At 43.5% G+C, this 12,872-nt stretch overlaps 1 protein-coding gene across 1 annotated transcript in view; it reads left to right on the top strand.

Annotated features, from left to right (window-relative positions):
- Positions 1-12,279, top strand: part of GLDC (glycine decarboxylase) — a 74,813-nt gene extending 62,534 nt beyond the window's left edge. Inside the window, exons 22-25 of the mRNA XM_036434053.2 lie at positions 6,633-6,728; positions 8,217-8,389; positions 10,040-10,120; positions 11,581-12,279. Of these exons, the coding sequence (XP_036289946.1) occupies positions 6,633-6,728; positions 8,217-8,389; positions 10,040-10,120; positions 11,581-11,724 (494 nt within the window). The 3' untranslated portion in view covers positions 11,725-12,279. The remainder of the gene's footprint in view (positions 1-6,632; positions 6,729-8,216; positions 8,390-10,039; positions 10,121-11,580) is intronic.
- The last annotated feature ends 593 nt before the right edge of the window (positions 12,280-12,872 follow it).

Raw genomic sequence — 12,872 nt, 5'->3', positions numbered from 1 at the left:
CCCTCTCCCTTCCTCTCTGTAAAAAATCAATAAAATATATGTTTTTTTAAAAATAATAAATATCAACGGGAAGATATCCTTAGGTGAGGATTAAAATATATATATATATATATATATATATATATATATATATATATATATATATATATATATATATATAACTAACAGAAACAAGTAAATATTCATTGAAGAAAAAAAGGGAAAAAAAGAGGAGTGCAGAAGCCCCCTCCCCATGAGCAGGGACTCCATCCCTGAGGTGGCTTTGAACACCCCCTACCCCCCTTCTTCACAGCCTCTCTCCCTGGAAACCCTCTGCTTGTCCTTCCTGCTGCTATTCTGGCTTCGCCTCCTCCCTGGAGCCTCCCTTTCTGGATGAAGAGAACTATGTCCTCCTCTTGGCTCCCTCAGCACTGAGGATTTCTCCCACTTAGTTTATCCTCCGGCTCTGCCATCAGCCCCAAACTCCTGCAGGTTCTGGAGCTCCCATACCTGGTGTCAGGCCTAGCGCAGCACACGCCATCGACAAACAAACGCAGAGTGCAGCGCGCAGAGTGCTGGTTGTATCTGATAGGTGTCCTCAAAGGCACCTTTGCCTTTAACCGTTAAGGAAGCCTTCAGTCACCTTAGAAAGCAGAGCAAGATGGTGAGGCAGATGCCAGGCGGGAATGGGCCGAGAAGCGGGATGAGGTTGGGGAGGAGCTGTGGGAAGCTCTCGTGGTTTGGGGGAGTTTGGAGGTGAAGGGCGGTAGGAGCTGCTGCCTAGGATGTAGTTTTGTTTTGTTTCTATGGAAAAAGCAGGGAAGAGGGGAGGATGAAGCTTCAATGGAGAGGATAATAGACAGGGAAACAAAGTCACCCTGGAGAGGATGGAGGGGATGGTGTCAGGTAGACACACAGTGCGTGGGCTCGGGACCGGAGAAGGAACAGAGGGGGCTTGGAGCAGAGACCAGTCAGTCAGCAGCAGCCCAGGCTTTGGGCCACAGGAAGGAGGCCACTCTTCGGCATTGGGTTTCTCTGTGCAGGAGAGCGTACGTCTGCATCTGTAGTTTTTCATTTAAGGTTGGTCTTGCCTTTAAATATGTTCCCAAGGGGTGGTTCTAGAGTTTGGAAAGAACTAAATAACCAGAAGCTCCGGTAGAAATGCTCCCCAGAGAGTAGGAATGAAAGTTGTAGGTCTCTAAGCAACACAATGAAAGTCTTCTGACGTAGGTATTAAAGAAGCTACTGGAGCTACCAATTAATTCAGTTACAGACAGTTCTTGTGCTGGAATGCATCCTGCTTATATACGGGCCTTTAGGAATAGCTTTAGTATTTGTGTTGTTTTTTTTTCTGGTTATATAATAATATATAGGTGCTCAATATGAAACATTTGGAAAATAAAAAAGTATGAGGAAGAAAATGTAAATGATCCATGGTTCAGTCTAGCAGACACAACTGCAATTAATATGTTGCTGTATTCCTTCTCATCTTAGTTTTAGACAGTTGAGATCATATTATAAGCACAGTTTGTGTCCTGTTTTTGTTTGTTTGTTTCTTGTTGTTGTTTTTTTAAATCCTCATCTGAGGATATTTTCCCATTGATTTTTAGAGAGAGTGGAAGATAGAGAAAGAGAGGAATATTGATGTGAGAGAAACACATCAATTGGTTGCCTCCTGCATGAGCCCCAATTAGGGCCTGGACTGGGGAGGCGCCTGCAACCGACGTACGTGCCTTTGACCAGAATTGAACCCAGGACCTTTCGGTCTGCAGGCTGACACTCTATATACTGAGCCAAACCAGCTAGGACTTATGTCCTGTTTTCTTTTTAACTTTATTTTATCTTATGACTAGATGCCCAGTACACAAAATTCGTGCACTCAGGGGAGTCCCTCAGCCTCGCAGTTGGGAAGCCCTCGGGGGATGTCCGACTGATGGCTTAGGCCCGTTCCTAAACCGGCGGTCAGACATTCTTAGCTCTACCGCAGAGGTGGGAGAGGCTCCCGCCACCACCGCTGCACTTGCCAGCTGTGAGCCAGGTTTCTGACTGAGCAATGCTACCCCTATGGGAGCGCACTGACCACTAGGGGGCAGCTCCTATGTTGAGCATCTGTGTGTGTCATAGATACTGGTCGGTTCTATTTGGTTGATTTGCATATTAGCCTTTTATTATATAGGATTATTTCCCCATGCCATTACATGTTCTTTGAAAGTGTATCAATTCTATTGTATGGGTATACCACAATTTCAACAATTGTATAGGTTTTCCTCTGAGTTGTTTGCATTTCTTAGATTAAAAAAAATATATAAATAAAAATCTCTGATTATTTTCTTAGGTTAGAGTCGCAGAAGAGAAATTATTATCTCAGAGGCTATGAATTCACTGAAGCTCTTGATACTGAGGCCTCGTTGTCCTCCCAGAGACTTCGTACTGAGCTTTTTCACATTTAGCAGTGAGAATGACCATGGCACCAGGGCCTAGTGAGCACGAAAAAGCAATGCAAACCTAAACCAAAATAGCTTTGCCAATGTGATGAGTAAAACACCATATGTTTGCTATAATTTATCAATATTTGTTTTCTGTTTTCAAATTTTTTTATATTGACATTTCCCCTTATGATTAACTTTATTTGACAACTTTATTGAGATAGAATTCACATACCACACAACTCACCCACTTAGATGTACAGCTCCGTGATGGGTAGTCAGTGCGCAGGGTACTGTGATGCCCGGCTTAGTTGTTTAAGGCAGGAATGCTTGTTGCCTGGACTGCGGGGGATGGGTGGTGCTCCAGGAGAGAGGAGAGCGAGCAAGCATTTCTCAGGTGCCCACCATGTGCTTAGCAGTTCAGTGACTTCTTTGGCCCCAGCTCTAGGGGGTTTGCAGCATAAAAAGACAGATACATTTTCCGTTTGTTCTGACATTTTACCCCAGAATTAAATAATGAATCCTATTTATCATCCCAAGCAGAAAAGAACTGGAGAATACAGACTTTATTACCCAATCCCAAAGTTCATGAAACCAAAAATTGTCTCATGCTTGGTCTGGTAAACACATTCATCATACAATTTGGGCCTTTGTGTTTTAAGGCCTAGAAAGGAATTATCAGTTTACCTCCCAAGGGTCCAAATTAGAAATGTTTTTAAACATACTGTATTTCAAAATGTCTAATGGCAATATTCGAAGACCATTATTCATTTTATTTCTATTTACTAACTCTAAAAAAGCTTCGGAATTACCTCTGACTATGGGGCAACAATTTTAATGAACTCCAGGCTTCCCTTTATGAACCATTTCTTTGAGAGATTTGAAAATACCAGCTAAACGGTTGAGGGTTATAGTTTTTTGCAAAGCAAAGAAGTGGCAGGCAAGAATTGGGATGGAGAGCAGCAGTAGTATACCCTTTTAACGGAGAAATTTTAAAAATTCACAAGTGTCTACTCTCTGGGAGGCTAAGTTCACTTTTTAATCTAAATGGTGTTTCTTTCACATTGTTTTAAAGTCTTAAATGCCTGTCCTGTTCTGTCCTTGGACAAACCTAACGCTGTTCGGAAATTCTTGCCCCTGAATAGGTTTCCCTGTGGCCGTATGGACTGACATGGGCCTCGGGAGCTGGGCCTTCATATCCCTGGCTGGGGAGTCACACCTCCTGAGGCCCAGGGATGAGAGAGAATCATGGATCGGCTGCCTCCTGCCCTGCCCCCGCTGGGGATCAGAGCCCGCAACCTGGTCATGTGCTCTGACCGAGAATCAAACCGTGACCCCCTGGTTCAGAGGTCGACCACTGAGCAACATTGGCAAAGCTCAAGAGGGGTTTTGAAAAGTCCTTTTTTTCTGCAGCACGTTCTATAGCCTTGGAAGATAATTAACTTCCAGGGATTGGGAAGGGGCATGTGCCAAGCCCGGAGCCAAACCATTTTTATTTTGCTTTTCCCATCATCCCATCTCCTCCTTTCCTTGTTCCTTTGACGTGCTGTCTAGTCAAATTCTCAGTTATAGTCATGGTCAGGCCTGGCGGAAACACCTACTCGGTGAAAATGAAAACTTGTGCTGATCAGTTTATACAATTTCTACTTCAGAGTGCCCTGACTCATCCTATACCCTAGGAAGTTTGTATATCTTTCCTCCGTAAAAACTGCAAACAAAGATGAACATGTTGGGATCTGGCCTCCAAAAGCCACCAAGTTTAAATTTCACCCTCCGCGGGGCTCAGTAGAGTGAGAGCGAGAGAAAGATGCTGAGATTCCACTCGTTTCCATCCGAACGCCTAACATCTGAACCTCATTTTGAAAATGGAGCTCTTCCCAAACCACGAGGCTGTGGTGGGGGCCTCGGCAGATGAAGCTTTAGTGTTAGCGGCGCTGGGCTGGGCTGGGCTTGATGGGGTCTTCCAGCCATTACCAAACCTCTGGAAGATTCTGCTCCCTGCCCACCAGCAAGAGCAACTCCTGTCCACCCTCATGTGTCCCTCTCCTCCTCCTCCTCCACTGCCGCAGAGTGTCCTTCAGCACAGTGGTCACCAACTGGGGTGAGGTCCGAAAGGTTGGCGACCGCTGCTTCAGAGCATTCGTCTCCTTCGTAAGTCATTGTCACAGTGCTGGGTTGGCTGCCAGAGGCTCAGAGAAGAAAGGTCAAGAGTGGGGCTCCCCAAATGGAGGAGCTTAATAGGACATTTAGGATTCTTGGAATTAACAGTTGATGAGGACTTTCATCTCATGATTTCCCCCCTGATCATTTCAACTGGCACTTCCTGCCCCTCCCCCCACCTACGCATATAACTTCCTGCGTTGGAATCACACTCCTCACAAATGTAATTGCCATCATTGTTAGAAAGCATGTGTTGCTGAAACCGGTTTGGCTCGGTGGATAGAGCGTCGGCCTGCGGACTAAAGGGCCCTGGGTTCGATTTCGGTCAAGGGCATGTACCATCGTTGCGGGTACATCCCCAGTGGGCAGTGTGCAGAAGGCAGCTGGTCGATGTTTCTCTCTCATCTATGTTTCTGATTTTCTATCCCTCTCCCTTCCTCTCTGTAAAAAATCAATAAAATATATTCTGAAAGAAAGAAAGAAAGCATATGTTAAAAGTAAGTATGCAGTAACAGTATATTCAAAGCCTCAGGATCTCATACTTTTATTTCACACAAAACCAATTTGCTCATATGTGTTCACTACATAAAAAGCAGAGCCGTTCACAGACTGTATTCAGGGGCTGCTAATGCCTGGAGCTATTCTCTAAGCTGAGGACTTGTCTGCTCCAAGGACCTCTAAGTAATTCCTTGTTTGCTGAAAATCAGCAACATAGGTTAAGAAAGAGAACATTATTATCTCGTGTGCATATGCTTTCCTTGAAAGAAATCTGTCTATTGCCGAAACTGGTTTGGCTCAGTGGATAGAGCATCAGCTTGCAGACTGAAAGGTCCCAGGTTCGATTCCAGTCAAGGGCATGTTGCGGGCACATCCCCAGTACGGGGTGTGCAAGAGGCAGCTGATCTATGTTACTCTGTCATTGATCTTTCTAACTCTCTATCCCTCTCTCTTCCTCTCTGTAAAAAAATCAATAAAATGTTTTAAAAGGAAGAAAGAAAGAAAGAAAGGAAGGAAGGAAGGAAGGAAGGAAGGAAGGAAGGAAGGAAGGAAGGAAGGAAGGAAGGAAGGAAGGAAGGAAGAAAGGAAGAAAGAAAAGAAAGAAAGAAAGAAAGAAAGAAAGAAAGAAAGAAAGAAAGAAAGAAAGAAAGAAAGAAAGAAAGAAAGACTCAAGAACGAACGAAAGTAAGACAGAAACGAAAGGACCGACAGAACAGGAACAGGAAAGAAACGACAAGCACCAGAAGAAAGAAAGAACGACTAACCGCAAGCCATACGCACTCCCTACTCCCTACAGCCATACCTCACATAAGAAAGAAATCCGTTCTGTTGTTGTGGCATTGGCATTTATGGGGAACTCCCAGGAATGTTGTTCTTTATATGAAAATGCTGACTGTGGTGGTTTTTGATGATGGATGGGTGGTCAGCAGCTCCTGCTGGGGAAACGACAGCCTGGGCACAGAGAGGCAATCTGTCTACACCAAAGTGGCAGACCCCTCAGAGATTTTGGTCTTATCAACTCTTTGCCACTTGCAGTGTGTTCTTTGACAACTCTTATTTCTAATTCTCAGTCTGAAACTGAAACTTCAAAAGCTCCTTTGAAGAACCACATAAAATTCTGTCTTATGGAGATACACACACACATATAATGTATATGTATATTTGCATACACACAGAAAGATCTGTTATTGGACGTTGGGGGGAAAGTTGCTGAAAAGCGTGTTAATGGATCTTTGGTTTAGAAATATTTTGTATATAGGATCAGGCCTGTGATGACTGTTGCAACTAGATTTTAGGTTAGAAGTAATCTCTGTTGAATGTTTCAGCGGAGCCTTAGCACCAAAGTCCCACCTCCCATCAGCTCCTTGGCACTAGGATCAGATACATTGGCCTGGCACGTTAAACATTTTTATTTGCAGTAAGAACAGAGGAAGTCTTTGTTTCCACCTATAAACTTACCAAGTACCCATGCACTTCAATATGCATTAAAGGAATGCTTTATTTGCCCATTTGCTTGTGTAAAACAACAAACCGATGCTAATCTCAAGATGAAACCATTTTCCCTAATAGGTTATGTGGCTCATGAATTTATTTTGGATACAAGACCCTTCAAAAAGTCTGCAAATATTGAGGCTGTGGATGTGGCCAAGAGGCTTCAGGATTATGGTGAGTGGCCTCCGGGGAGCGACTCTTGGTAGGGGGTGAGGGATGGAGTAGGACTGGGGCTTTTGACATTCACGCAGTTGCTGGAACTGGCTGTGGACCACTTCCTGGAGGCAGAAATGAATGTGCAGTCACCGCAGGAAACTGATCCATAGGCGAAGTGGGGAGCCCAGGGTTCTAGGCAGCCTTTAAAGTGACAGAGAAAAAACTCTCCCTTATGACTGCATTTGTACTGCCCTTTGAAAGGCAAGTCATGCATCTTGACTCCATGCAGCCAAGAAGCCAGTATAGTTAACAAAATTAAAAATCCCAAAGAGAAAATGATTGTTGTTCTCTATCAATTCTGGCAAATTCTTTTTTATTTTATTTTATTGATTTTTTACAGAGAGGAAGAGAGAGGGATAGAGAGTTAGAAACATCGATGAGAGAGAATCATCGGTCAGCTGCTGCTTGCACACCCCCCACTGAGGATGTGCCCGCAACCAAAGTACATGCCCTTGACCGGAATCGAACCCGGGACCTTTCAGTCCGCAGGCCAACACTATATCCACTGAGGCAAACCGGTTTCGACCAATTCTGGCAAATTCTTATTTCTTTCCCACTCCTGGTGAACAGAGAAGCCCATAAAGAGGCAAGGTGGTATAATGGGGGAAGAAGCAGAGCAAGTTATCGGTAAAAGTGTTAGAAAGGAGAGGCATTTTATATTCATATTTACGACCATTTCAGGCATGACACAGCTGTTTCTGCTGCTTCTAGAGATGAGGAATAGGCGTATGCTTTCACAGCGGTGACACAATTTTCCTTTGAAGAATTTTAAGAGACGCGGGCCCTTTGTATATTAGTGGGTGTTTGCTCAACACAGCCCTTATTAAAATACATTTTCTTAGTGACATTATCAGTCATATCAAAGATCCTTCAGTTCTCAGAAAGGCTAAGTTGGAGAGAACTTTGCCTTTCAATGAATGTGGAGTCCCATCTGAATTTTAATGATGGTTTTTGAATGACTTCTTTTAATAAGTAAAATGAAAACTTTAATAATTTAGTAGACTTACTACTGCATCTTAATGAGAGTCTCGTGTGTATGGTTGAGTGTGTGTTTGTGTGTGAGACTCATTCTCTCTCAAATGAATGATCTTACTATGCAAAGTTATACTGATAATAAATGGGAAAGCCAGAGAGTGGTTTAATTAATGAAATTAGCAACTGCCTCATCAAAATCTCCTCTTAACTCTTCCAATAACCTGACTCAGACTCCTGGCATCTCACGTCTGACTTGCAGCAGCATTTGGAGGGAGAGAGAGAAGGGGCCAGGAGGGAGGTGGTAATTGAAGTTACCATCTAGTACTTCCAAACTTTCAAGTCCCTAGTACGATTTTTTTTAGAGAAAATGGAAGGGAAGGGGAGAGACAGAGAGAAGCATCTATGTGAGAGTGTCTCTTCCAAATTGGGAAGGTTAAAATTAACATCACATGTTCCCCGGTTCCCTTGCAGGATTTCATGCCCCTACAATGTCCTGGCCAGTGGCAGGGACTCTCATGATCGAGCCCACTGAGTCGGAAGACAAGGCAGAGCTGGATAGATTCTGTGATGCCATGATAAACATTCGGCAGGAAATCGCCGACATTGAGGAGGGCCGCATCGACCCCCAGGTCAACCCACTGAAGGTCTGTAGTCACTGACTTTATTCAGAATGTCCCATAGAGGATAAAACGGTTGGGCCAATGTGTCAGCATGCCCTGAACTCCCTCATCAGAAGATGATGTTCTTGCCTAGAATCAAGGCCATTCTTCTGAGATGATGCATTCATTACTTGGAAGTTTAAGTCTTGCACATGGCAGTTACTCAAGTGCAATGTAGATGTTTTCTAAGTCTTAACATTGTTTATGTCATTGTTTTGGGAGTTGTGGCAGCTTCACACCACATGCACCCAACTGGTTGCCAAAGAGGGAGCAGAGGCCTAAGGGCTCCATTTAGAAGAGAAAGTCTAATTCTGTGTCTCTGTTTGGTGCACTGCAGTGAGATTATTTACCTCATAAATTCAGGGTAAAGATAAGTTCTTACATTAAAGACAAGCAGTTACCTCTGAGAACACCTGGGTTGTTCCTTGGCCTGAATGTTTTATAATATTCGTGGCTTATGTTGGAGAACAATTTGTTAGGCATTATCCTGCCTCTCCCAAAATATGTTCATTTCATATCTAGGGAGAACCCTGAGTTTCTCATTGGGCCCAGATATTATTAAGCCGGGGTAGCATGAATTGAGAACACCATGAAGGCCGTGGTTGTATTGTTATGACTCCAAGCTGGACAACACGTCTGAGATGCTGAGCAAGTTTCAAAACTGCCCAGCAGAAGGTGGAGTGCAGGGGCCAATGGGTGGCAGGAGAAGGCAGGTACCTTACTCAGTGTGAGTTTGACAGGGTAACGAAGGAAGACAGTATGATCATTTGTACTATCAACCCCACCCCCACACCCGATACTGCTAATTCTTTTGGGATTTAGGCTGTTTTTAAAATGGCAATAGATGTGTAAAGGACATAATACTAGTTACAAAAGCAAGTGCAGGATAATACTCATATGATGATAAATTATTATTATTTTATTATTATTTTAAAATATATTTTATTGATTTTTTACCGAGAGGAAGGAAGAGAGATAGAGAGCTAGAAATATCGATAAAAGAGAATCATCCATCAGCTGCCTCCTGCACACTCCCCACCGGGGATGTGTTTGCAACCAAGGTACATGCCCTTCACCGAAATCGAACCTGGGATCTTCCCGTCCACAGACTGACGCTCTATCCACTGAGCCAAACTGGTTTCGGCAGGATGATAAAAAACAACAACTGTGCTATATGCTGTTTATTAATGTATGCAATAATAGTATAAAAACATGATAGGACTGGTGAACATCAAATTCAAGATAGTGGTCATCCCTGGGGAGGAGGGCAAACAATGAGGTGGAGAGGGGAAATCCAGGCAAGCTTCAACTGCCTCCCGTGGTTTTTATTTTATTTATTTATTCATTTATTTATTTAATTCTATTTATTTATTTATTTATTTAGTGGTTTTTATTTTAAAAGGTTAAGCAAATATGACAGCATGTGGATTGATGTTGGTTAGTAGATGTGCTCATTATATTACCATAGCTTTCTGATATTTGAAATATTTCCCAATAAAAAAAAAAAATTCCTACCAAGATTTCCTTCCCCCAAAACTGAAACAAGACAACAGCCTCCTCTGCCAGCGGGCTCCCGTTGGAAGCTCCCTGACGGGGGAGAAGGCAGCCTCTCCCATCCCTGTCTGTCTGTCCCAGATGTCTCCACACTCCCTGACCTGCGTCACAGCCTCGCACTGGGATCGGCCGTACTCCAGAGAGGTGGCAGCCTTCCCGCTCGTAAGTTCTCCTCGGAAGCTGACTGTGCCAGCTGTGAGAGTGTCCCCGTGCCTGCGAGGGGCCATCGCCTACCCCGAGGGGCTCCCACTCTTAGTCTCCTAGTAACTCTCTGTGGGGCACATGGTGAAATGCGGGCCCCGACAAGGGAAGTACACTGAGAGTGGACGTCTCTGAAGTGAGAGTCTGAGAATCTGCAGGGCGTGCAGTGGAGGAAGTTTCAATAGGGGACCTTGTCAAGTAGATGTTTTCTCCCACCATCCAGCAGTGAGATGGCTCCAAATGCAATTATTTCTTTTCAATGTATTATGCCATATATATATATATATATATATATATATATATATATATATATATATGTATAATTGATTTCAGAGAGGAAGGAAGAGGGAGAGATAGATAGAAACATCAGTGATGAGAAAGAATTATTGATTAGCTGCCTCCTGCAAGACCCCCACTGGAGATTGAGCCCACAACCCAGGCATCTGCCCTTGAGTGGAATCAAACCTGGGACCTTTCAGTTCATAGGCGGATGCTCTATTCTCTGAGCCAAACCAACTAGGGCTATTTATTTATTTAATTTTTAGAAATAAATTTTATTGATTTTTTTACACAGAGGAAAGGAGAGGGAATAGAGAGTTGGAAACATCAATGAGAGAGAGAAACACTGATCAGCTGCCTCCTGCACACCCGCTACTGGGGATGTGCCTGCAACCAAGGTACATGCCCTTAAATGGAATCAAACCTGGTACCTATAGTCAGCAGGCCGATACTCTATCCACTGAGCTGAACCAGTTAGGGCTATTTCTTTTTCTTTATGGTTCTCAGATGAATGAGATGCTGTGTAGTTTGTTTGTTGGGATGAGAACATTTTAGCTTCTTATACTTTTTTGTTGTTAATCCTCACCCAAGGATATTTTTCCATTGATTTTTAGAGAGAGTGGAAGGAAGGGGGAGAGACAGAGATCTATGTAGAGAGACACATAGATTGGTTACCACCTGTACGTGCCTCAACCAGGGCCAGGGATTCAACCTGCAATCATGTACATGCCTGCCCTTGACTGGAATCAAACATAGGACTCTTCAGTCTGCAGTCCGACATTCTATCCACCTAGCTAAACCAGCTAGGGCTAGCTTCGTATACATTTTGGGCTAGTGGTATACTAGGCTGTGGGAGTATCATTGTAATATCCTTTCACAAGATAAACCTCTCAGGCCGAGACTGGTTTGGCTCAGTGGATAGAGCGTCGGCCTGCGGACTGAAAGGTCCCAGGTTTGATTCCGGTCAAGGCCATGTACCCAGTAGGGGGTGTGCAAGAGGCAGCTGATTGATGATTCTCTCTCATCGATGTTTCTAATTCTCTATTCCTCTCTGTAAAAAATCAATAAAATATATTAAAAAGAAAAGATAACCTTTCAGAATAGGGAATATGGCAGAATATCTTTATCCTTTGTTCTTACAGCCCTTTGTGAAACCAGAGAACAAATTCTGGCCGACCATTGCCCGGATTGATGACATCTATGGAGATCAGCACCTGGTCTGCACCTGCCCGCCCATGGAGGTTTATGAGTCTCCATTTTCTGCACAGAAGAGGGCCTCTTCCTAGTCTCTCCTGAGTCCCAGTGACTGACTTGAGGCCTCTCTCTGGAGCATTTGATTAGCAAAAAATGTTTCATCAAGTACCCCAGACTCAAGCAGGGGTTTTATATACTGTGTATATTTTTATAATCTCTGTCATGGTAGTAAATGTAAATAGCACAAGTGTAGTGAGTGGGAGCTCACTGTTGGAAGACTGATTTGCTTCCATGCTTCTGCCTCCACATGTAGCAGTTGATGTTGAAATTGCCTTGATTGGTGGCCATTTTTAGGGTTTTTTTTGCATAGAAAATTTGGGGTGTGCTAGGAACTTTAACTTCCAATATAGCAAGTTCACAGACATCAGCTATAATGATAGACATATTTTTGTTCCAAATAAGTCCTCAGGGACTGTGCCAACTGTGGAAAATCCCAGGGCAAATGTTTACATTTTGTATACACTGAGGAAATCTTCCTTCCAACTAATTTACCTAATCATTAATAGCATTTGAGTGTCTTCTCTTTTTTCACGTTTTTTTTTTTATCTGCAATTATTAGTGTTCTAATAAAAGCATTTCAATTTGAAGAATGCCTTCTTGATCCAGTGTTCATTCTTTCATCCATGTCCAGGTTCAGAGGGACTTGAAGGGTAAGGAGAATTCCCTAACCCACCAGCCACTGTTCCATTACCAGCTTTGTCTTTGGCTAAAGAAACAGTGTGTGTGCCTTGGTTAGCACTTTGGCCCTGTTTGTTAGAATCGTGTTAGGTTGCGTGTAACTGAAACCCAACTACAGAAGTTTAATCGGACAGTAATTTATTTTTTCTTGTTTAACAGTAAGTCCAGAGGTAATAAGCCAAGGCCCAGTGCTCCTTCAGTCTTTCTGTTCTGCCTTGCTTTGTGTACAGTCTTCATCCTCATAGTCCTGGATGGCTGCTGCATAGCCAGGCATCACATGCCATTCTAGATAGGAAAAGGGAGAGAAACTGAGAGACAAAAGGCAGATGCCATCCACGTTGGCTTCTTCTGAAATGCTTTCCAAGAGGTTTCACCCAGGAATTTCTGCTTACCTTTAACTGGCCAGAACTGGTTTAAATTGCCACTCCTAGCTGCAAGGGTTATGGGGAGGGCTTTTAGCTGGGCATGTTACTGCCCCAAAGAAAACCAGGAGTTTCTTAAT

This window comes from Pipistrellus kuhlii, unplaced genomic scaffold (assembly GCF_014108245.1).
Source record: "Pipistrellus kuhlii isolate mPipKuh1 unplaced genomic scaffold, mPipKuh1.p scaffold_m20_p_12, whole genome shotgun sequence".
Classification (NCBI taxonomy): domain Eukaryota; kingdom Metazoa; phylum Chordata; class Mammalia; order Chiroptera; family Vespertilionidae; genus Pipistrellus; species Pipistrellus kuhlii.
The sequence above is the reverse complement of the archived record's forward strand: the minus strand, read 5'-3'. Positions and strand labels throughout refer to the sequence as shown.